At 43.5% G+C, this 25,883-nt stretch overlaps 1 protein-coding gene across 1 annotated transcript; it reads left to right on the top strand.

Annotated features, from left to right (window-relative positions):
• Positions 1-956: 956 nt before the first annotated feature.
• CD28 (CD28 molecule) lies at positions 957-25,490 on the top strand. The gene is made up of 4 exons (XM_063118564.1): positions 957-1,106; positions 20,720-21,076; positions 23,597-23,703; positions 24,978-25,490. The coding sequence occupies exons 1-4, from the start codon at positions 1,049-1,051 to the stop codon at positions 25,116-25,118; spliced, it is 663 nt and encodes a 220-aa protein (XP_062974634.1). The 5' UTR covers positions 957-1,048; the 3' UTR covers positions 25,119-25,490.
• Positions 25,491-25,883: the final 393 nt, after the last annotated feature.

The raw sequence follows: 25,883 nt of genomic DNA, 5'->3' as shown, positions 1-25,883 counted from the left end.
AGAGAAACTTGTGACAATTATACACAAGCTTTTTTAAAAAATTGAAATTAAAAAATGAAAAAGCCAGCCATTCGGCCGGCCAGTAGCAAACCCTGTTAACAACAGCAGCAGCTTGCAATGAGTGAGGATACAGTCAGAAAAGATATTTGAGGGAAGGGGAGATTGTATCACACAAAGCACAGCAAAAGCTTCGAAGTACAGCAAAAGCTACAAAAGTAGGAGTGAGTGAAGTTAATTTCAGATACATTGAATCTCTCACTTGTTCTTTATTTCAGTGATTTTAACATTAAGATGCTATGTAGAACAGATTTGTCTTAAATGTGTGCTGTAAAATCAGACATGTGACCAAGGCTATGTATGGGTGGGCACGCCCCCTTGGTACTGGACACGCCCCCTTGGGGGCCGACCATGTTGTCCTCCTTTTTGGTTTCCAAAATATGGTCACCCTAATTTTGAGCACGGGCTCTTCAAGAGGGTGGAGCTGGCATACAGCTTTTGCTTTGCCTGCTTCCATGGTGGGTATAGCTTGACCCTCCAAGAGGTGCACTTGCTGAGGGAGGCAGGTGAGGAAAAGCAGGATGAGATCCTGCCTGCCCCGGGGCTATGGCCACAGATTGGTTGCAGGGGACCATTCATCTTAACCACGTTAATCTCTCCCCTGGGTACCAGTGTCATGTTCTAACCGGGCTCCAAACCTCATTCATAGTAGTTTTGCAGGGGACCGGTGGGTGGCATTTTCTGTCTGTGACTTCGTTCAGGCCAGGATGTAGGTTACAACGGAACTTATCTGATCTGGAAACGAGCAGGGAAACAGAGCTATAGAAAAAAGCATGAATAAACAAAGATAAAAATGGTGAAGTCATCAAAGAGCTCAGTTTCCTGTTTGCAATGAAGTCGTTTGACACGTCTGCATTTTACATGCTACTATGAGGAAAGGATGCGAACAACATCTGACTCTTGAACGCAAGAGGGTGATGTACTTTCGCTCCATCACAGTCCTCGGCTCAATTTCTGTTGGGTCAAGAAGTCCTGCCCATCTTTTAACAACATGATCTTCTGGATCCTTCTTGCTGCGCTCAGCATTATTCAGTCCACCTGTATAGCAGGTAAATCATTCATTCATTCATTCATTCATTCCCTCTCTCAATCTCTCTCTCTCTCTCTCTCTCTCTCTCTGCCTCTGATGTCCTGCATGGAAAATCCCTCAGGTAGTTGTTAAATTAAGACTGGATCCTGTGCATACTTACTTGTGCATAGGATCTAGGCCTATGCACACTTACTTCAGTGTCAACCCCATTAATTCAGTGGGACTTCCAAACAAGCATGCGTGTTTAGGATTGGGCTGCCCTGTGTACATAATAATATCCTTGGACACTTATAAAGTGTCACAGTTGTATACATTAAAGTGTCTGTTTAATCAATGTTGGATATTTTTAAACAGTGTTCTGAGGGCAGATAAAGGATAAGCTTGTCCTGGCCTTGGATGAAAAGCCAGCTGGGAACCATAAATAAGATGCTCTGAGATGCTTGGAGGAAGAGCAGAGTATAAGTGTACCAAATATATTCATAAATGACTAGCCTGAAGACAGTTGCATTGAAAGATTTCTTTAGGTGTAGACAACTTTTGACATCGTAAGGCCTTTTGTATTCCTTGCATTTTCTCTCCTAATTAAGGACTTTGTGTGAATTTAGAATGGTTTCTTAAGAGTTCATCTGCTTTTGCTCCTTATAACCTTTCCTGGACAGATAATTTTCAGCTTGCTCTATCAAACTGACTAGTAGAGTTGAGATACTCTAAAATGATAGTAACAGCAAGTAAGCAGCAACAGCAAACTTTAAATGGTTCTGTAAACAATGATGCTAGATAACAACATAAGTATTTAGTAACCACTGTGGGCCAAGCCAGGCTCATTGTGGTGCAGTGGATGCATCAGTAAAACTTGGGCCTGAGTTCAAATCCAAGTTCAGTAATGTACTTGCTTCATGATGTCCTTCAGCAAACCTCAGCTTCAGAGTCTCATTTGCAAAACAGCTGTTACGCAGGTGAAATTAGTGGCGCTTTACTTAAAATAATGGTGCAAGGCAGGTGTGTGTGTGTGTGTGTGTGTGTGTGTGAAATGGTTTATTTCAAAATGCAGTTGGCAAATTTGGATCTTAAAAATGGAAACTAGCCAATATAGAATCAGGGGTGGGGGAATCCATATCCTGGTTGTATACAATCAGATTGTAAATGCTTCCAGATTTCAGATTGTAAATCTGAACTCTCCTAATTCAACTCACCCAAACGTCTGGATATCACCCTTCAAGGCTTCTGAACTCAGAATACTTAAATCCCATTAAGAATGTGAGAATTACCTTTCTGGGTGAGACCAAAGTCCTGAGCGTCCTGTTTCCAAGAATGACCAGCCAAATGTACCTGGAAGCTTCTGGCAAGGCATGAAGGAGGTGGCATCCCCCTGTGTTGCTTCTCCCCACCATTTACTACTCGGAGACACACTGCGACTGAACTTGGGGTTTCCATTAGCTTTCCAGCTAATAGGCATTGATAAGGCCATGCCCCATAACTATTTCTAATCTAATGAAATCTAAGCTAGTGTGGCCACCATAATATCTTATGGAGAAGTATTCCGTAAGTGAATGTAGCATTATCAGTCCTGAGTCTCTTAAAATCAACTTCACTGGGTGTCCCTGACATCAACTTTGGGAAGCAGGTGGAAAAGTTCCTCCACGTCTGCTCTGCCCGCCCTTTAATAATGGCATAATTTTTTTTTAGCATCTTCTCTCCATCGCCAGATGGTGCAGGGGAAGGCCAGTTAACCTTCCTGTCCTGCAGCATTTTTCTAATCTAAATTGCTCTCCTGCTCCAAGCTATGATTTGCTTTATAGGGGGGAAACCCACATGCACCCGTATAGTATCTGCATAGGCAAACAGCAGCGTAGCTGGGGGTGGACTTTGATTGGGAAAATGTCATGGGGATAACCCCCCCACCCCCCGATATCACCTGACTGTTCCAGGTATTTGGTTCGTAGTATCACCTCTGGTGTTTTGTGCAACCTGATAGACTGATTTTCTATAGATCGAGATGAGATGAATTATCTTTCTTAATGCCGCTCAAGGGCAGGAACACAGCATTGCAATTTCATGCGACTGACCTGGTGCAGTTCACATCTTGTCAACAGTGCCTGATTAATTCTCTCTCTCTCTCTTTCTCTCCCGTGTAATCTTTTGTTTTATAATCCGTGGTTCCTGTTTAAACCATCAATGACTTGTTAGGCAATCCTTTACAACATGCAATGGATTTTGTACAAAATTGTAATAAAATTGAAGAGCCTAACCTTTATTTTTCCTCTCCACTCCCTAAAATATATGGCAGAATGATTATCCGTATTGCCTCAGGGACAGAGGTGAGCCTTACTCTCGAGGCAGCAGTCGAAAAATGTCTCTGTCCTTGTATGGTAGGCCAACAGCATTATCCCCATTGGGTTAACTTGCATTTTGGCCTTGGCAAATTCACTTCAGTTTTTTCTCCCCTACCCCTCCATTCCATTACAATACAGTGACTGGATAGTAAAAAGAAAGGAAATCCTTGATCATAAAGTGGTCCCCACGCATTTCCAATGAGGTGTATTTGTCGAAACAGTACCAGTGCTAAAAACAACAAAACAAAACAAAAGTGTGCTTTCAAAATATCTTAGAAAATGGAAGGGGCCGTGGAGAGGAAGGATTCCTCTTCAACCCCCCCCCCCCCATCCCTGGAGGTCTGCAATGTAGGATGCAGCTTCAGCATTCCTGAAAGATGGCTGTCCAGCCTCTTGCCAAGATTCAAACAGAAAATGCAACTGGAGGTGGGAAAATGACCAGGGCAGGATCTACACTACTGCTTTAAAGCACTTTAAAGCGCTTTATAACAGTTTTGACAACTGTTGGGGCCCAGGACACACTGCATATACAGTTTTCAAAACATTTTCAAAGTGCTTTAAAGCGCTTTAAAAGCAGTAGTGTACATCCCCTGTAGGTTGGTCCAGGCTGAGGCCCAGCTCTTATGTTGTGGGATGGAGAGTCTGCTGTGAGAATCCATCCTGAACCCAAGACAAACAGAAAAGGAAACATATCCCAACCAACTGTTGCCTGATGAAAATTGGGAGAAGGGATAATAGGATATCATGGAAAGTTCTGATAAAGGTATGTCAAATGAGTTGACGTCCAAGAGCACAATGTAATACGTTTATACATCCTGAATAGGACTACAATACGTATGTACAGAAAACCCAAATCTCTTTTATTATTCAAACCAAACCAATCAAAATCAATTACAGTTGTTCAAAGTAAAACCAAACGTGTTCTGAGCCAAGGGACTACTTCAGTGGTCTCTTGCAAAAATACCATGTAAATATAGACATTCATCCAACCCATTCATCGAGGTAAAACAGATGCGGAACATGAGTTAGTACCCTTACTCAGTCAATAACAGCAAATTTATAGATAACAAAAAGTAAGATTTTAAAAAATATCTTATTTTTTGTTGTTGCTGTTCTTTGCATATTGACTGCTGGAATTGACTTTCCCATATTCTGCATCTGTATCGTTTCACAAATCTTTAAGCTCACAGTCTTGAAAAACAGTCATGAACTTTACCGTAACTAATTATATCACAGCAATCTTGTCCCTAACATTCATGCTCTAACCACCCAACCATCTGCCACATTCTGCTGCCCAACAGAAATACAGTTATTTTGCCACAGGACAAAACAATTTCTGGGAATGCCAAGTTTAAGGAACCACTTCTGTGAAGCTGAGTGAAAACTATTGTAGTCAGTGGTAGGGTTGATTTTTGGTTGCCTTACAGTGGCTTACAAATCTATGGCCTACACAAATATGGGTAGTATTGTTCTTTTCTGGGTGGTTTATCTCCTGTTGTGGATTATAGTGTCTACAGAAGCCCACTAGACATTCACAGAGGAGGAGTTTGGTAGTAGTGGACAAGTTTTAGTAAAATTACTAATATGTTGCATTCTAGCCGTACATTCTCAGTTCTCACAGGGCAGTGGCCAAGCCCAAGTCATTTGGTGCATATCCACACAACGTCACAAAGTACCTACAAGACGCTCTAGAGTCCCTTGTGCTTTCCAGTGTATTCTGGGAGAATTTCTGATCTTAGTCCATACAGCCCACCCAAGCGTGGCCAGTTGGATCTGACTGTCATTCTGTGGATGGACAATGTGTCCCAATGAACCCACCTGTCCCCATAGTGGGCAGAACTTCCACAGCAAACTTCAGGTGTTAGGGGCAGCTGGACTACCCAGATGTAAGACGTGGTGATTGCCACTGGCTTGGATGGCTTTAAAAGGGTTTTAGTCATTTTCTGGGAGGATCGACCTATCAATGATTATTGATAAAGATAATAAATGGCAACTCCAGATTCAGAGGCAGTATACCTCTGGACATGAGTTGCTTGGGTGGGATGGGGGAAATGGAGGACAGCTATTGTCTTCATGCCCTGTTTGGGAGTTTCTCGGAAGTGTCTCGCTGGCCATGATTGAAAACAGGAAGCGGGGTAGTTCTTATATTATTATGAAGGGCGAGAAATTTGAAGACGATGGTTACAGCCCATTTTCTCCCTCCCAGCTTGTGGGGAAGGTCAGGTTGATGCGCGCGCGCACACACACACACACACACACACACACACACACAGAGCTGAGGGGATCTACACTACTGCTTTTAAAGTGCTTTAAAGGACTTTGAAAACGTTTTGAAAACTGTATATGGAGTGTGTCCTGGGCCCCAATAGTTGTTAAAACTGTTAAAAAGTGCTTTAAAGCAGTAGTGTAGACCCCCCCCCTTTCTGCCTTTCATTTTTCCCTTAAGGTCCATATGTGCATATGTTGCTGTACAACCCCACGAACATCCCGCAGCCATTTTGCATAGCAGGCTAATAGTGTGTGTGGAATTGTTTGTATTTCTGCGTTAGCAACATTTTTTTTTAAAGAAAAGAAACATCAGTTAGTTCCAGACCCTGGGAATGGATCCTAGGGGGCTAAATGCATGTTTTGTATTACTGTCAGTAAGTATGCTGCATACGTAGGGTTGCCATATTCTGAATCCACAAAACCGGGACAATTTTTTTTGGTGGGGGGAGGGAGCTAGGATTTCTTTTAAAATAATAATAATGGGCAATATGTAAAGGTCTGGGGAAAGAAAGAAAGCTATCTAAGCTTTAGTTATCTAACACTGCAATCCTATGTGTGTCTACTCAGAAACAAATCCTATTACGTTAAATAGGACTTATTCCCAGGTAAGTATGCATAGGATTGCAGCCTAAAGCACTTAAGCACCTGCAAATAAATAATAATAGGAAAAGAACAGTTTAAGCAAACAAACAGAAAAAATGACACTAAATTACATTTCTCTACTAGTTCTCAAAAGCTAGAGGAGACTTCAGTATGGAGACTTACACTTCACCGAGCAGGCTCAAGGCACCATTTCGGAGGTTGGAATTCCTCCGGCCAGCTGGAACAGAAATCCGGGATTCTTGACTGATTGGCCGGGTCATTTTGGAAATGCTTGGAAACCGGGACATTCCCGGTTTTCCGGGACGTATGGCAACCCTATATGCATACGAGGCTTCTCTTTGCAGAAAGCTCCGATTTTGTGGTCAGGAATATCAGAATGGAATTGGTTCCTTCACACCAGCTTGGAAAAAAAGATGGCCTGGGGGAACACATTGGAAGGACACGTGGGGATAAGGCTCGACTTGCATCTCACAGGGTGGACTGCTTCGATGGAAACTAAGGGTGAACGTAGTGTTGCAACGCCTCTTAGCTGCGGTAGATGTTTTGCAGAGGAAGAGGGTGAGAAATAGAATGAGCAGGGAATTAGATCCAGCAGCAGGAGATGTGTTCCTTTCCCATCTTGTAGTGTCTTGTGCCAATACTACTAACTAGGAGACGTAAGCTTCTGGCTGCTACAGCAATTTCTGCTCTAAAAATAGCTGCTGATATATTATGGTGAAGGAAGGCAAGTCTTTGTGCCAGAATGGTACTTTATGTTATGTTTAGACTGATGGGGATGAATCAGCCCTGTTCGTTATAAGATTTAAGAAAAAATATAGCTCCGGGACTAGATAGCAGGCAGTAAACATAATTCAATTCTGAGATCGTTTCCACACTAGCCTTTTAGTCTCGGCCTGCTATTCTTTGTTCACCCACTTATTATGGCAATTCCAGATGCTTTTCTCTGCTGTCCTCCCACCTTCGTTCAGATCTGATTTGTGGTGAATTTTTAAGAATTGTAATGCCAGCCTACGGCCTGAGAAAATACTATTGAGGCTTTTCAGGGCTTCCGTGCCTTTTATTAGTATAATGTTCCTTTAGAACTTTTGCCTGTTCTTTTTCCTTGTTCGGTGCTGCAGGGACGTTATCGAACTTTTAATTAGCCCTTCGGTAATTAGTTCCTGTTCTTATAGCCAGGGCTCCCATGTATTTTGCGCTAAAGTAAACATTTTGTGCCTAACTCAAATTAGGTTACAGGAAAAGCAGAATTCTTTGACTTGACAAATCACACACATCTGCATGCTTTATTGTGCATGACTTGTTTTGCAGGTTTTTAAAATAATGTCCTCTTTTTATTAATGTTTTATTTTGCTTCTGCTAGTATTGAGGACAGACAAACCACAAGAGCTTATCTCCTGACCCCTGGGGTCTTATCCCAGCTATTGCTTTGGTTTTTTCAGATTTCACCAGTTGTTGCTTAAGCATTTATATATAGCCATGAGGGCCAGAAAGTTGCCTATAAAAAAATGAAAACAAAAGCTAAGATTCTCTGGGGAACGGGATTGCGCATCCCATATATTTTGCAAATCTTTGCACTCTTGGCTGGTAGAATCACAGCATACACATCTGGCTATAGCTAGTGAAGCTAAATCCAGCATTATAAAGCAGCCCTGCCCCCATCATTCACAATTCCTGCCCCCTCTCCCTACCTCATACATAGCTACCAACTGAGGATAATATTTCCTGCATCTGATCAGGTGGGCTCTAGTCTGTGAAAGTTTCTGCTACTATAAATTGGTTAATCTTTAAAGTGCCACAACTCGCGGTTGCTTTTGCTTCAACAGACCAATGCAGCTAGTTCTCTGGAATTTGTTACATTTCATAGACTCATAGAGTTGGAAGGTACCTCAGAGAATATCTAGTCCAAGCCTCTGCTCAATTCAGACTCTGCAACGCAGGATGCAGCTACAGCATCCCAAATAGAGGGTTGCCCTGCCTCTGTTTAAATACCGCCATCAAAGAAGGACTGATCACCTCTATATACCACTGAGGAACAGCCTTCACTGTGAGGATTTCCCCCCTAACATTTAGCAGAAATGTAGGTGCCTCGTGTGGTGCAGAGCGGTAAAGCGGCAGTTTCTGCAGCTGAAACTCTCCCCACGGCCTGGGTTCAATCCCAGCGGAAGCTGGTTTCAGGCAGCTGGCTCAGGTTGACTCATCCTTTCATCCTTCTGAGGTCGGTAAAATGAGTACCCAGTTAGCTGGGGGAAAGGTAATAATGGCCGGGGAAGGCAACAGCAAACCACCCCACTCTAAGGCCTGCCAAGAAAACGTCAGCGAAAGCTGGCGTCCCTCCAAGAGTCAGTAATGTTCCTTTTTAGTGTTCCTTTTTAATGTTCCTTTCCTTCTTAGCAGAAATGTGCTTCACTGCAATTTCCTCTTATTGGTTCTAGGCCCACCCTCTGAAACAACAGAACAACTCTGCTCCATCTTCTGCGTGACAGTCTTTCAGATATTAGAACATATTATTATAAACTCTCTCTCTATATAACTCTGTTATAACTTTCTATATGTGACATATAGAAAGATAGCAGCAAAGGAATATACTTGACCAGATGAAATATATATTAAAGTGTTTCTTTATGTTGAGTTTGAAGAAAGTAGTAACAACAAATAACGAGAGACTATAAATCACAGTCTGTCCTTTCCTTAATACAGACAACAGCACAGAGAAGAGCAGTTAAGTGCCTTTCTCAACTGCAACGGAACAGAGCAGAAAACCCCCTCCCATCTTATACCTGTTAGAATGTTGGTCTAACTTGAATCAGATTATGTATAACGCAATATTTCTAACACATATAAAAACATGAGAAGAGCCCTGCGGGATCAGACCAAGGGTCCATCTAGTCCACCATTCTGTTCCCACAGTGTCCAACCAGCTGCCCACTGGGAACCCACAAACAGGACATGAATGCAACAGCACCCTTCCATCCATGTTCCCCAGTAACTGGTGCACATAGCCATACTGCCTCTGATACTTGAGGTAGCATACAGGTATCAGGATTAGTAGCCATTGATAGCCTTATCCTCCACGAATTTTTCCAATCCCCTTTTTAAAGCCATCCAAATTGCTGGTCATCACTACATCTTGTGGAAGCGAATTCCATAGTTTATGTGCTGTATAAAGAAGTGCTTTCTTTTAGCTGTCCAGAATTTCCCATCAATCAGCTTAATGGGACAATCTTGAGTTCTAGTATTATGTGAGAGGGGGGGAAACATTCCACACCACGCATAATTTTGTACACCTCTATCGTATCTCCTCTTGCCTATTTTTCTAAATGGTTATTTATAAGGTTATAAATAACCAGCTGTTATAAGGTTTCATCATAAGGGAGTTGCTCCAGCCCCTTGATCATTTTAGCTGCCCTTTTCTGTGCTTTTTCCAACTCTAGAACATCCTTTTTTAGATGCAGTGACCAAAACAGTAGACAGTAGTCTAAGTGTGGTTTCACCATAGCTTTGTATAAGCGCAGTATGATAGTGACAGTTTAATTTTCAATTGCTTTACACTTGCTTACATTGAACCATACTTTCATTTTGATGCCCGTTCTTCCAGTTTGGAGCTTCTCACCAAATCTTTACTTTTTAACCATGATAAATAATTTGTTGTCATCAGCAAACTTGACCACTTCACTGCATACTCCTAATTCCAGAATATTTATGAGTAAGTTGAAAAGCATTGGTCCCAAAACAGATCCCTGTGGGAGCCCATTGTTGATATTCCTCAATTTATTCCTACTCTCTGCTTTCTGTCTTTAACCAGTTACTGATCCATAAGAGGACCTCTCCACTTATTCCATGACTGCTAAGTTTGCTCAGGAGTCTTTGGTGAAGGACTTTGTCAAAAATATTTTGGAAGTCCAAGTAAACAATGTCTACCAGATCACCCCTGTCTACCTGTTCATTGACCTCTTCAAAGAACTCCAAAAGGTTAGTGAGACAGGACGTACCTTTGCAGAAGTCATGTTGATTCTTTTTCAGCAGGGCTTGTCCTTCTATATGATTACTAATTTCATCTTTAATAACATTTACAACCAATTTATTTGGAACACCAGTCTGTAATTTCCCAAATCCCATTCTAAAAATCAAATCAGCCATTCTCCAGTCTTCTTGTACAGCGGCTAATCTTAGGGACATGTTAGATATTTTTGTTAGAAGATCAGCAATTTAATATTTGAATGGATCCATCTGGTCCAGTGATGTATAACTTTTAATTTGTCAATAAGGTTGAGAATGTCATCTTTTGTCACCACTATTTGCACTAGTTCTTCTGACTCCATTCCTGAAAACATCAGTTCAGGCACAACCATCTTCTGCAGTAAAAACAGATGAAAAAATATTCATTCAGCTTCCCAGCAATCTCCTTATCGTCCTTTAGTATACCTATAACTCCATTATCATCCAGTGGTCCAACTGCCTCTCTAGCTGGTTTTCTGCTTCTGATCCATTTAAAGAATTCTTTATTGCTGGTCTTGATGTTGCTAGTTATATGCTCCTCAAAATGCTTTTTTGCATCTTTTGTGCAAATTTGGGTTCCTTTTTGTTTTCCTCATTTGGTCAAGACTTTCTCTAATAGCTCCTTGATACTGCTCGTGTTCGTGAACTATGCTGGTGACCTCTTGGACTTGGTGCTACCTTTTCTAACCTGTGGTATACATTCTAGCTAAGCTTCTATTATTGTGGTTTAGAGAATCCTCCGAGCATTTTGTAGGGTTGTAACTCTCTTGACTTCCCCTTTCAATTTCCACTTACCAGTTTCCCCATTTTACAGAAATTTCCTCTTTGGAAGTCAAATGTGATTGTGTTTGATGTTCTTGGCAATTTTCCACTTAAAATATATATATTAAATCTGACAGCACTGTGGTCACTGTTTCCAATTGGTTCAACAACATTTACATCTTGGATTAGGTCCTGAGAAAAACCACTTAGGATTAAATCCAGGGTCGCCTCCCTCTGGTTGGTTACATGGTGAACTGTTCGAGGCACAGTTGTTTAGGGCATCGAGAAATTTGACCTCTTTATCATGACCAGAACATACATTTATCAAGTCAATATGGAGGCAGTTGAACGCACCTGTTATTATAACACTTTCTTATTTGGAAGTCTCCCTGATTTCATTTTCCATCTCCAGGTCACCCTGAGCATTCTGATTTGAGGGATGATAGCATATTCCTATTACTAAATTAGTTTTGGAGCCCATTATTGTCACACACAGCGCTTCTGTGGAATAGTCTCCCCATTTTAAGTTTTCTAGTGTGCTCGACACTGCCTTTTTTCATGTACAGAGCAACATCTCTTCCAGTACACCCTTCTCTGCCATTCTTGTACAGTTTATATCCCGAGTTGACTGTATCTCACTGGTTGTCTCCATTCCACCAGGTTTCCATAATGTCCACTATATCTAGGTTCTCCTTTTAAACCAGGCACTCCAACGCTCCCATTTTGGCTTGGAGGCTTCCAGAATTTGCATAGAAACACCTATACATGGTGTCCCTCCCCAGAGGTCTCTGGTGTGTGCTATGGCACTTAGACTTCTTTGACTGGGTATTATATCTCACTACATTCTCATGGCCTATTTCCTCCCCTTCTACATTTGGACAATCTAAAACATTTTCATTTTCCCCTTCACATGATTCAACACAAACTGGACGCTTCCCAGCTCCAGTCAGCTTTCCCCAGCATTCAGTTTGGGCATATGACCTAGTTCATAGGTTTTTTCAAAATATATTGACAGTACATTGGTAACCATTGACATGCCTACTAATGTATATATTCAGATTTCTCATGAAACCAGATACCATCATAGAGCAAGTGTGGTACTGTACTCTTGATATGTTCTTAAAAAACAGTCTCTCAGACAAGTTTTGTCTTTTTCATACAAAAGTATCAGCATAACAGGGCTACATACAAAAGTTTATGCATGTATACATTCAAACATACGAAACATTCAACATCATTTTAACAGAGCTTCTAAGCAGAGTCAAGTACAATGGCTAGTTCTTAATGAGAATCAATATTACCAGGCTGATTCTACAGGTAATGTGCCAGGGAAGCGAGTCAGGAGGCCAAACTGGGTTGCATTAGCCTTTGGAATCTTATTTTTAATTCCAGAATTCTCTTGGAGGCATTTGATTCTATAATTTTCTAATTTGGCAGCAGAGTTTAAATGATGCAAATATGAAAGATCTTCCTGATCTGCCACAAGACAGAGCAAAGTATCTCCCTTTCCCTATGATAGACACGGCAATTTAAATATCTGTATTTATGTACAATGCAGTGAAATCCACTGTAAGTAAATAAGTAAGCCCACATCCAGAATCCAGGTCTTTCCCATGCAAAATAAAACTGCACAAGGAATTTAGTTTCAAGATCCTCTTTCATAGGATATGTAGCTGCTAACATGGAAGCCAGCTGTGCTCGGTACACAGCATTTCCCTTCCACCACTGCGTTTGTTTCACTGAAGCCAAGGAAGTTTCCTTTCATTCTGTTCTTTCCCTGAGAAGGAAATTATCCAAGGGCAGAGCCTTTTCCCCACCCATCTACTAATCCTAGACGGGCTTCAGAGAAGTGTGTTGGCATGTGTGTGAGTGTGGGAGAGGATGTGTTATTCCCGGGAAAAGTAGTAGTATAAGCCAATTGGGATGTCACTGTTTGCTTGGGAGATTGCATTTCTGTCTACAATACAATCTGTGTACATCCTCCCAGATAGTGCTATGGAAGTGATACGGAACAACTACCAATGGCTTGCTTCTATTCCCCTCTGACACTCTCCCCCCACACACAACTCCCAGCTGTTCTGTAGAGGATATTACTAGTGTTCAGTTTCTCAAGCTTTTCTATAGCGATGCTGGAGGGATTCAGTCTTCATGAATTTCAACAGGAACTGAATTGATTTGCACCTCTCTAGCTAATGTTTAGAGCAGACTCTACATTGTGCTGATGCAAGTCTCCACTCAAAAATACACATCAAAATCCATTTAGACATGCCTGTGTTGAGAGGAGGTATGCTTAGAAATGTATATTTTGGGAGAAAATAGATTAAAAAGCACTACATTTTAAAATAATATTTAAACACGCGTTTTCATATTGTTGTTTTTAAAAATCACAGATTAATGCTTACAGATGGGGTTGGACACAAGGGAAAATAGCACAGACCACAAATCGTTTGATTTGTCCACGTCTACTCTAAGAAGAGCATTTGATTCCTGATGCTTTTTGTGTGTTACCGAATGTTCTGTCCAGACACATGTAAGAATGTATGCATGTTCAGAGATACGCCCATCGTAATGGATCTTCGAATTTTGGTCATAGCGTGACTTTGCAGAGATGACCTAATGAGGTACATGCACACAGATACATGCACGCAACAGTCTTTCCAAAAACATGAATTTTATTGAACACATAAGAATTAGTAGGTTGGCAATAGGTGCTATGTGATAGGAATGTCAGAGAAATCCATAATGGTATCAAAGTAGCTTGGATTGACCTGTGAGTTCCGCAGCGAACTGGTTTTTCCCAAACAATCAAAGAAAGACATTCTGTTGATAAGAAGATCTTTGCAGATATCTTCCTATAACCTCCTGGAGAAGGCCTTGGAAAGGCACAGGCCGAAACGCATTGGGCTTTTACAACCTGCAATAAAAAGTTCAGCATCCTGAGAATTCGTTTCTCACTTCTTTTCACTTCATTGGATGGTTTTCTATCCCTTTTGCTTAGGATGTGTATGGCGCATCTGGGTCAGACTGGGTTGGACTATGGTTCTGGAGATATTGCAGAGGTCAAGGCTAAGCAAATTGGGGGCCTAATGCTGCTGGGAGAGGGGAGGTTGGGAATGGGATCGCAAGAACGGGGAAGAGAAAAGTGCTCACCGAAGCTTGTCTTTAAGAAGAAGTGTGCCAAGGTGAATCCTTGCACATAGTCACTAAGACAAAAGTAAGACTTGAGTAACCTATTTCCAACCCACACACTCACTCCAGTTTCCAGCACCTTGTGTGTGCTATTTGCTCCATCCTGTTTCCAACAGTCTTTCCAAATGTGGACTATTTCTATTTTATCAAATCGCCACAGAGCCTCGCCCATAAAATAGAAAGGGCTCGCTTGGAAAGGGGAGCAAAAAGGAAAACAAAGGGATTTCCGGGCTCAATCCTTCCCACTGGCCAACATGGGCAATGCTGCCCCAAGGTGGCCAGCTTCTGACCCAAGAGCTGTGCCCCTGAAGTAGGCCAAATCGTTGTGCACTGAGATAAACACACAATAGGAAAGCAGGTAGAGTGGTGAAGGCTACAATTTGTAGAGGAAGGGCCTCCAGAAGACAGAATGGGGCTGAATCCTACTTTTCCAGTGATCTTGATGGATCGTTCCTCAAGGAGGGCAACCAAGGGCCTTGCTAGATGAGGCCTTAGCGCGCTTTGAGACCCGGTTTCCCTGCTGTGCGTCCAGATGACGCACAGGGGAATCCGGGGTCAAGGCGCACTGAAGCCTGCCTTAACGCTCCATAAGCGAAGTTGCTTATGGCGTGCCTTTTCCGCAGCCCCGGCCTGAGGCAGAGGCTGCGGAACATCTAGGAAGGTCTGTGGCTTTTTGCGGCTACTCGCTTACTCGCGAGTAGCCAGGAAAAGCCACGGACTGGGCCCAGCACTACGAGCGCTGTGCCCATTGGGCTGGGGAGATGGGGGGGAAGGCCGGACCGGCAGGAGAGGGGGAGGGCGGAGGGCGACACACGTGACGGCGACACACGGGAGGGCGAAGGGGGGCAGAGGGCGACACACGGGAGGGCGGATGGGGGGGCTTAAGTAAAAAAAAAACTTACCTTGTCCGGAGTCTTTGGGGCGCACGTGGCCCCTTTAACAACAACAACAACAAATGGCCGACGCTGCAGGGCTTCCGTAGTCCCTGCGCGTCGGCCGTCTAGGAGGCGGGGCGGCGCGCGCTAAGGTTAGCGCGCCGTCGGCCCGCCTCCCTGCCGGCTTATCCGGCCGGGTCTAGCAAGGCCCCAAGATGATCAGGGGTCTGGAAACAAAGCCCTATGAAGAGAGACTGGAAGAACTGGGCATGTTTAGCCTGGAGAAGAGAAGATTGAGGGGAGACATGATAGCACTCTTCAAATACTTAAAAGATTGTCACACAGAGGAGGGCCAGGATCTCTTCTCGATCCTCCCAGAGTGCAGGACATGAAATAACGGGCTCAAGTTAAAGGAAGCCAGATTCCAGCTGGACATCAGGAAAAACTTCCTGACTGTTAGAGCAGTACGACAATGGAATCATTTACCTAGGGAGGTTGTGGGCTCTCCCACACTAGAGGCCTTCAAGAGGCAGCTGGACAACCATCTGTCAGGAATGCTTAAGGGTGGATTCCTGCATTGAGCAGGGAGTTGGACTCGATGGCCTTGTAGGCCTCTTCCAACTCTGCTATTCTATGATTCTATGATTCTATGGCACTGGGGCAGAGAGAGGCACCTGAAGTTTCAACAAAAGGAAGCCTTGAAAGAAGCTGCAAGCCACCCAGAACTCATGGGCACTTTTAGGTTTGTCAACCACCCCATGGTTCTGTACAGCACCATGAACGTTGATGGTGCTATATAAATAAATATTAATAATAACAATTCACCTTCATTACGTACACTGGGTTTGTATGTAATGAGAAGCTGTGGGGTGCCCTTGCTGCACCCTGAATATTCATAATGGCAGCCACCGCTGTGATGAGAAACCCCACAGTGAAATTTACCCATGGTGGCTTCTCATGCAAACTGGGCCACCGAGGGGTTAAAGCCCAGGGGTTTTATAAGGTTTCAACAATGACTATAAAGGGACAAAAGGCTCTAGGTCCAATGAGGGCAATAAAACAAAAGAGAGGAGAAGACTCAGGTTAGACCACGAGACAAAGGATCTTATGACTTATGGCTAATGCCATCAGAGGGCTATTTTAGGATGGATAAAACAGTGCTGTCCTGAAATTACGAGGTTGAAGGCTGTATTATATTTATCAATAATTATGACACACCTGGAGGAAAGTCACTGTGTGCCTGAGGGGTATTTATTTATTTATTATTGCATTTATATCCCGCCTTTTTTCCTCCAAGGAACCCAAGGTGTCGTACATAATCCTCCTTCTCTCCACTTTATCCTCACAACAACAACCCTGTGAGGTGGGTTGGGCTGAGAGTCTGTGACTGGCCCAAAGTCACCCACTGGGTTTCCATGGTCGAGTGGGGACTAGAACTCGGATCTCCCGACTCCCAGTCCAACACTCTAGGCACTACGGCACACTGGTATTTCATTTATTTATTTTATTTTAGAGTACTTTTATCCTGCACCTCAGCCAAAAGGCTCTCGGAGCGGCTTACAATTTATCAATAAAGTAGACAGTCCCTACCCTCAGGCTTACGTTCTAAAAAAGACATGACACACAAGGAAAAGGGGATGGGGAGGGAAGAGGGAGAAAATAAAAAGAAATTAAGGAGACTGTTTAGGCTGGTGGGAAGGCCTTGCTCCGTCCTCTCATCTCCCAATGGAGGGGCAAACCAACAGCTCCTTCTTCTTCCCCACAGGATGAAGATGTTAGCCCTGGGGGGTGGGGTGTCCAACTGAAGCAGGCTCCGATGGTCCCTGCTTGCTCCAGTCCCCCTCTCATCTTCTTCCCCACAGGGTATGCATATATACGTTTCTAATTACTGCGACCAACCTAATCATGGGCCACGTAGTCTAGTGCTGCAAGATCAGGCGGAGTTGCTAAATCTGGGCCTGGTCAATCTAGTGTTGATGCCCTCATGGCCCAATTGCTAGCGGAGTGCCTTCCCATTCAGCTTGTCCAGTTAGGTTTTCCAGGCCTTGATTTACTCTGTCCTTGGCTGGATTTCTTGAAGTAACCGCCCCTTATTGTGTCAAATACTGGAGTGGGATGTCCGTACATGTTGTGTGCAAGCAGCTGGCCGACATGTATCATGTATTAATGCTCTCAGTGCAGAAGGGAATGCAATTTTACCCTTGCTTTAGGAGCTGGTTTAAACCATCCATGTGAAAGCACTGTAAGCCTCATCCCCAGGTAACCTTTTATTCAGAGAGGCTTCACCTAGCTCCCATCTTTGCAGAAATGAAAAGCAAATGAGGAAGGTTGTAATATATGGAGAACTTACATCTTCAAACCTAAGGCTCTTCGTTCTTTTTCTGGTACTCTTCTTTAAAAACAACAACACAGTTTTCAAAGAACTGACAGGAAATCAAATCACTGAGACAGGGACAAGAATAAGTGAAGAAGGAAAGGTATCAACTTCTCACTTGCTGGCCTTACTGTGATTTTTGTCTGTGTCTGCATTTTTCTATAGGCATTAATCTTGTAGCCACATAAACCCCCAAAAGGATATGACACATCTTTTTCTCTCTCTTCTGTCCCCTCTCTTTTCATCCTGTTCCCTTAAAATAAATGAAAGCTGTTCCTTTGAAAAGACAAGCGCTCTTTGAAAGAACAGTTTTTTTTTTTTAAAAAAAAGAGAACAGTATTACTAATTAAGATTCTGGTAAGCATTCCACATCAAAGTACGAAGACTTCCACTGGCCTCAGTTACAGAAAACTTTAAGAAGAAAACACCAAACAAAATAGGATGTTCGATTAATTGGACCGTGGGTTAAGCACAAAACACAAACATGTAAGAGCACTCCAATTTTTCAAAAGGATTTCTCTCTTCACAGAAAACACATTTAGGGCTTCTCTATATGATGAATTTGTGGTGCAATCGACATTCCTCAGGCACGGAATATACCGAGAGCTTTACATGACATAGTCATTCTACGGTTTCTTTCCCGAGATTTCCCCTCTCCTAACATTTTATTTTAAGCTGGGGAAAATGCAGTATTTTTTCTACTCACGCCATCAGACCACCATTGCCTGCCTGTGCATTATTGCTTTATGTGGGCAGAACTGAGGGGTGTGGTTATCAGGCTGTGGCAATGATGGGGCGGTCTGTCACTTCCCCATACCCGTCACTTCCTCTTCCACCATTTTCAGTTGTGCTGGCAGGTTGGCAGGATGGCCATTGCTGAACAGGGGTTGCTGACAGGACGACACACCAGCATAACACCAGGTGGCCCTGTGAAAGGTAGAAAGGTGCAGTCGACATTCCTCAGGCACCTTCTCCACCGAGAAGGTGGAGAAGGCTCAGCTGCCTTCTCCACCGAGGAACCCTTCAGGGGACCTGCTGCAACGCCTGGCTCAGCAAGGAGAGAGGGTCGTTCTCACAAGTAAAAGATGCTTGTATATGGATGGGTGTTGTATGGATTACGAATCGCAACCACTCATAGGTCACCAGAAGAGCAGGAAGGCTGGGCAGAGGCCAGGGGGCGAGCCCAGTGGCCCCTCTGCCATGGAGATCAACTGTCCTCACCCCACAGCTGCGATGCCGTGGGGTTTTAAGGAAACATGGAGCTGTTCCATGTATACTCCATGTATACATTCCATGTATACACTCACCAGTATTTAAACTGTGTTATCACACTCAGCTACAGTAGGGGTAAAAGGTTGGGCTAGGCAAATGCACCCTTGGAAACTGCTTTGCCCATCCTACTTGACAGGAGACTCTGGCAGGGTGCCGCTCTCCCCTATGTTGTTTGCCTTGCTGGCTGGCTTGGACACAGGACTCTCAGGAAGGACATATTAAGTAAATTAGGAGCAAGTGGTTCACCCCCTTTGCTGAATGTTCAGCCTCCATTTCAACCAGTCAAAATGGCTTCCTCCAAGCACTGCTAGAACTCAGACAAAATGTCTGAAAGTGGGGCCTATCCCACTTCCTGAGAAACTGATATGTCCTGTCTATGGAGGGGGTGGGAAAGAAACAAATATGGATGAATTTGAGGTAAAAGGGAAGAGTGGAGGAAAACGTTTCAGTGGCTGCCATGGTGGTAGTATCCCAAGCAAAGGTTCTAGGAACTGTCTCCCCAATCGGGGGGATCTACACTACTGCTTTTAAAGCACTTTAAAGCACTTTGAAAACGTTTTGAAAACTGTATATGCAGTGTGTCCTGGGCCCCAACAGTTGTCAAAACTGTTATAAAGCGCTTTAAAGCAGTAGTGTAGATTCCCTCGAAGTTCAAGAATACCTTCTTTCCCCTCAGCCTGTCTTCTTGGCTGGGGAACATTGAAATCCTCAACACTCCAAAGCAATGGAGTGAGCTGCATTAATAGAAGTATAGTTTCAAATTGCAGGAGGTCCTGGTTCCTCTCTATTCGGCCCTGGTTAGGCCTCATCTAGAGTATTGCGTCCAGTTCTGGGCTCCACAATTCAAGAAGGACGCAGATGAGCTGGAGCGTGTTCAGAGGAGGGCAACCAGGATGATCAGGGGTCTGGAAACAAAGCCTTATTTTATTTTATTTATTTATTTATTTATTACATTTCTATACCGCCCAATAGCCGGAGCGCTCTGGGCGGTTCACAAAAATTAAAAACATTCAAAGTATAAAACAAGAGTATAAAACCATACTATAAAATACAATATAAAAGCTCAACTAGATAGAAACAGCAGCAATGCAAAATTACAAATTTAAAATGAAGAGAGACTGAAACAACTGGGAATGTTTAGTCTGGAGAAGAGGAGATTCAGGGGAAACATGATGGCACTCTTCAAATACTTAAAACGTTGTCACACAAAGGAGGTCCAGGATCTCTTCTCGATCCTCCCAGAGTGCAGGACACGGAATAACGGGCTCAAGTTACAGGAAGCCAGATTCCGGCTGGACATCAGGAAAAGCTTCCTGACTGTTAGAGCAGTATGACAATGGAACCCGTTACCCAGGGAGGTTGTGGGCTCTCCCACACTAGAGGCATTCAAGAGGCAGCTGGACAACCATCTGTCAGGGATGTTTTAGGGTGGATTCCTGCATTGAGCAGGGGGTTGGACTCGATGGCCTTGTAGGCCTCTTCCAACTCTACTATTCTATGATTCTATGAATTCAAGTACTCCAGAATTTTGTATGCCTAAGCAATAGACACAAGTACCACTGTAGCAAGCTAGTATTTCTAGGCTGCATGCAAAGTAAAAGTATGCTTTGTTTTTCTTGGTTCAGTAAAAAGACTTGCATTTTTAGCAGTATGACAATGCTGCTGCTGTGTGTGTGTGTGCGTGCGTACATGTGAATATAATAAATTCTTATATTAGTATTTTAATTAAGGCTGAACCCCTAGTAAACCTATTTAAAATCTGTGTAATTTGTTTTTGAGTAAATTAAAGAGGTTTTTTTAATGGAATGTTTTCTGTGGAACAAAGCAGTGTTTCTCTTTGTCATGATTTAATATGTAAAACATAGCTTGATCCTTCAAAGCTACTTTGCTTCTTCTTTTTTCCACCCCAATACTTTTTCTGCTTATCAAAACATATTTCTCTGCTTCCTTTCCCCTCCAGAAGAAACAATTTCACTGCAACAGAATCCCTCGCCCATTGTGACGGCCCAGAATGCGACAATATTCTGCAACTACAAATCTAAGAGAGATGACTTAAATGCAATGAAAGGCTTGCTGCTTAAAGGGATATTAAAGAGTGAAGTCTGCTCACTTTTCTGGAACAAAACCTTTTCTAGTAACAAAACAAATAGTGACTTTACCTGCGAGGTTAACGTCCAAGAAGAAAAGTCAATAATCTTTGACCTGCGGGATCTAGCCTTCAATCAGACAGACAATTACTTCTGCAAAATTGAAGTCATAGACCCAGCACCATATGAAAGTACCATAAGCCCATATGGGACGTTAATTCACGTGAAAGGTAAAAAGATGAAAAAAGATTTAGGTTGCTCCCATTCTTGCATATCCCCAAATTATTGTTACTGCAACCAGCGGGCTGTCTATATGCCCTGTCTACCCTGTGGTGGCTGTGCAGTGGCACTGCGTCAATTATATGACACAGTCGTCGACTCAGCCACCACAGGGGCTTCCCACCCCCCACCCACCCCGCCAAAGCTGGGGATTTAAAAAGTCAGGGACTTACTGTGACTTTTTGCTTTGCTGTGAGGTCACCACCATCTCCCCAACATCTGCCGGTGGTGACCTTGCTTTGGCTTCAGGCCAGGGGCAAATCACAACCTCTGATAGGTCACCGGAAGAATGGGAAGGCTGGACAGAGGCCAGGGGGTGAGCCCAATGGCCCCTCTGCTGTGGGGATCAGCTGTCCTCACCCCACAGCTGCGATGCTGTGGGGTTTTAAGGGAACATGGAGCTGAAGTGGTGCCATGAAGACACTCCCCAGTATTTAAATTGTGTTATCACACTCAGATATGCAGCAATAGCTACTTGTCATGATGGCTATCTACCCTGTTTCCCCGAAAATAAGACAGTGTCTTATATTAATTTTTGCTCCCAAAGATGCGCTAGGTCTTATTTTCAGGGGATGTCTTATTTTTCCATGAAGAAGAATACGGTACACATTTATTGTTGAACAAAAAAAAAGGTCTTATTTTCGGGGGGATGCCTTATATTACAGCGAGAGGCAAAACTGGAAGTAGGTCTTATTTTCGGGGGATGTCTTACTTTCGGGGAAACAGGGTATTACCTCCAGTATCAGAGGTGGTTGATTCTGAATACCACGAGCCGGAGGGTGCTATTGTGTTCACGGCCTGCTTTTGAACTTCCCAGAAGCAGGCAGTTGGCCACTGCATGAACAGATTGCTGGAGGAGAAGGGCCCTTGGTCAGATTCAGGATGGCTCTTCTCGTATTCTCTTTAGCGGCACCCACCCTCTGGAAAACCCCTCCCTCGTGCAGTTTGGGAGGCAGAAAATGTAACATCCTTTAAACGCCACCTGAAAACATATATTTTAACACAGGCTTTCCCTGGCCAGATCTACACGTCGATTCGAAGGCGCACTCCAGACGCAGGCAAGCGCCCCGAAGCTCCACGTATAGACCCTGCCTTTGAGAGGCGGGAAAAGACCCCTTTTCTATTCTCCTCAGTTCTCAACGGGGAGATTCCCAGCTGCTGTTGATCAGCTTGGGATTCTAATACTGAGCGCACTTACACACAAGTAAATCCTGTTGAACCCAATTGGGCTTCTGAGTAGACATGTATATAGGATTGCCTTGCTCGTGTCAGGTGTGTGTGGGGTCAAAAAAGAGGGGTATTTCCCTTAAAAGGCGGGAAATGTCGCTATTTTGGAGTTGTGATTGGCGACAGCATAAATTACCAGTTCTCCCGGTTGCTGCTGCTGCCGCTCCCTCCCTCCCTCTCTCCCTCCCTCCCTCCCTCTCTCTCTCTCTCTCTCTCACACACACACACACACATACACACACACACACACACACACACACACACACACACACACACACACACACACTGGTCTCTCCACGGTAACAGCAGAGCAGCAGCGTTGCGGGTGAATGCGAGGAGTTTCCCGGACGAGCAAGGCAATCCTATATACATGTCTATTCAGAAGCCCAATTGGGTTCAACAGGCTTTACTCCCGTGTAAGCGCACTCAGTATTAGAATCCTGAGCTGATCAACAGCAGCTGGGAATCTCCCCGTTGAGAACTGAGGAGAATAGAAAAGGCGTCTTTTCCTGCCTCTCAAAGGCAGGGTCTATACGTGGAGCTTTGGGGCGCTTGCCTGCGTCTGGAGTGCGCCTTCGAATCGACGTGTAGATCTGGCCCAAATCTGGTTTTATATTGCCTTTTTTAAAAAAAACACCTTTGTTTAAAATTGGTTTGCATACTTGTGGAGTTTTTTTTGGTGGTTTTAATTGTGCACTGCCCAGAGAGCCTCAGCTAATGGGCATTATAAAAACGTAATAAATAAATAAATAATATTCTTATCTTCAACCTTGCTTAGTATAAGCCAATTATTTCTCTGAGAATAGCAAGTCCGCTACACATTTTAAAAAGCGTGCTTAAGCTGGCCACTTTTATTTTGAAGGAAAAGTGTCTGAAGGGCTCAGTCTGGAACATGCTTCCAATTCAGATGGCCTGGCCTGGCCTGGACTCCCCTCTCCTGGTGCCAAACATTGCCAGACATTGTACTTCCCCGCTGCTATTTGCCTCTGAAGACAGATGAGAAGCATGTTTCGACTTGGGGTTCTCTGCTGCTTTTCTGTCAAAATAAAAATGGCCAACTTCAGCACGCTTTTTAAAAAAGATGAATAAAGTTACGTGTAGTTTGTCTTCCCTCTCACCCAGTCACTTCTGCACCCAATTATTTTATCTCGAAGGGTGCAATATATAAATAAATGCATATAAATGTAATGCTATGATTTGTGTCATGTGTCTGAAGCTTCATTTTTTTCCACTTTATGCGCCAGAAACTCAATGTCACCAAGAAGAACTGGAATACAGGGGTTTTGCTGCAGCTATTGGAGTTCTTATTATCTACAGTGTGCTAATAACAGCAGCTTTTTACTATTGTTGGGTAAGGAACCACTGTTTCCCTTTATTTTATGTACCTGAGGTACATGCAGGTGGGGGGAGGGGAAGCATTCTACTCTGAGGGAAGGCAAAACCACCCGCACTGCTGCACTGCCACCTGAGCCACCTGTCACGTGACATCCCATTTTCTCATGCAAAATGAAGAGCTGACCATCTCTCTAGATCCAGAATGAGGAACGTGTGGCCCTTCAGATGTTGCTGGACTGCAATTCCCATCAGCCCTAGCCGGCATAGCCCTCGATGTGCATTGCAATCCAACAACATCTGGAGTCCAACACCATCATGTCCCCCATCCCTGGTCTCTAGACCATCTTTTCACGCTCTTTGTATAGTTTGATATCTGAAAGTGCCAGCTTTTCATGGCTGGTGGCTCCTCTAAGCCAGTGGAAGGTTCTCACAGCCCACTTTCTGGGTGGGGAGGTTGAAGTCTTGCAGTTTGAGTCTGGCTGGAGAACGAGAAGGACAAATGAGTTTTGCAGGTGGTTGGCAAGAAGCACCCTCAAGAAGCTGTATGGGTATGCTGAGGATTTGGGGGGGACGGATCTGTTTCAAGATTAATGCGGCCCATTTGGGTACTTTCCTTCTCCATCAACTTGTAAATATGGAAATAAATAAATATTACAGAATGCTGTAAGACATCCCCCCTACCCTCATGCCAATTCTCTTTCCTTGCTAGGAGGTTTGCCCTGTACAAAGCTCAGTGTTTGGATATTCCTCTGGTGTGTCACTGCAATACTGGAGTGCTCAACCAGTGGTACACATTTTAAAAATTAAAACTGAGCAGAAATGCTAACTCAACCTCAGCTCCAACCTTCCACACTGCTTTTCATTTTAGAAAATGGCAGTTTGGTGAGAGTACCCTCCCGGGGTGTGCAAACAAAGGGCTGAATTGCTCATCCAGCCCAATTTGTGTCACAGTTGTGAAGAGTAGAATGGCTGTCCTTTGTGTAAGGCTACCTCATTACACGGGAACAGCGACTCTCTGAGATTGGGTGCTGTGGAAGAAGAAGTTATAAGATGTACACATATGTCTCTTTCGGAAGAGGATACTTGAGCTCCCAGTGCAGGGGGATTCTCCTGTATTAGGATCTCACGTGTCCCCTGACCACAGAGAGATGTCCAAGCTTCTCCCTTGTATAATACCCAGAAAGATGGAAAGGGGACGCACACCATTGTTTTGCTACTCCTAGTAATGTGCAAAGTGGATCTTACTCATCATACATAGAATTCTCTCTTCCCTCATTGTTTTCTATGTAGGCGAAAACCAAGAAGAAAAAGACTGTTCGAAATGACTATTTGAACATGACTCCCTGGCAAACTAATGGTCAAAAGAAGAGGCATCATCAGCCGGGTGTCCCAGCAAGGAACTTCACTGCATACCGCACATGGGAGCCATGACGATTGGTAGTACATGTGGCTTCTTCTCTACGGTGGGAAATACAAAAGAACAGGGCTGTTGTCAATAGAAAAAGAAAAAAAGGGGGGAAAGAAACAAATCTTGGAGTTCTTGGTGTTATGAAGGATTAAAAACTATCTCTAAGTTATGTTTCGAATTGATGTTAGAAAAGAAGAAAAACTGACACTGGGTTGTAAATACGACCAGGTAAATCTGTCATCCCTGGTTCCATCTGCATCTTTCCTGATCACTTTTGTCTCAACAGAATGTAAATAAAAAAAACCTGTACCAAAACTCTGACACGTTTACCAAGCAAAAAGCAGAGGTAAAAAAAATAAAATAAAAAACCATCGCCGTTCATGTCCAAAGTAAAATGCTAAATTTAAAGTAAAACATATGCTTAACAGATTGGGCTATAAAGAACATCATATGTTGTAAATGAAGTGTGTGATTAGCTGGATAGCATTGCAATGTAATTCTACACATAGTACCATTTTTTTCCAATGAACAATCAATCTGCAAGTCGTTTCTAGGAGAACCTTGAAGGGAAAGGTGGAATGTACAGCCATATGAGAACGCTTTTGAGATCTGCAGGCTTCCATCAAAGCTTGGACAAAGTCAGAGATGATGAAGAAGCAAACAAAAAGTCCTCACTGAGAAGAGGGATTAATTCATGGACGATCCAAGTGTCACCGGCTCCCAATGAAAACTGTAAGATAAGAGCAGGAAGTACTTTCATTCCTTTGCATGAAATATCATCTGGATTC

This window comes from Elgaria multicarinata, chromosome 2 (assembly GCF_023053635.1).
Source record: "Elgaria multicarinata webbii isolate HBS135686 ecotype San Diego chromosome 2, rElgMul1.1.pri, whole genome shotgun sequence".
Taxonomy (NCBI): domain Eukaryota; kingdom Metazoa; phylum Chordata; class Lepidosauria; order Squamata; family Anguidae; genus Elgaria; species Elgaria multicarinata.
The sequence above is the reverse complement of the archived record's forward strand: the minus strand, read 5'-3'. Positions and strand labels throughout refer to the sequence as shown.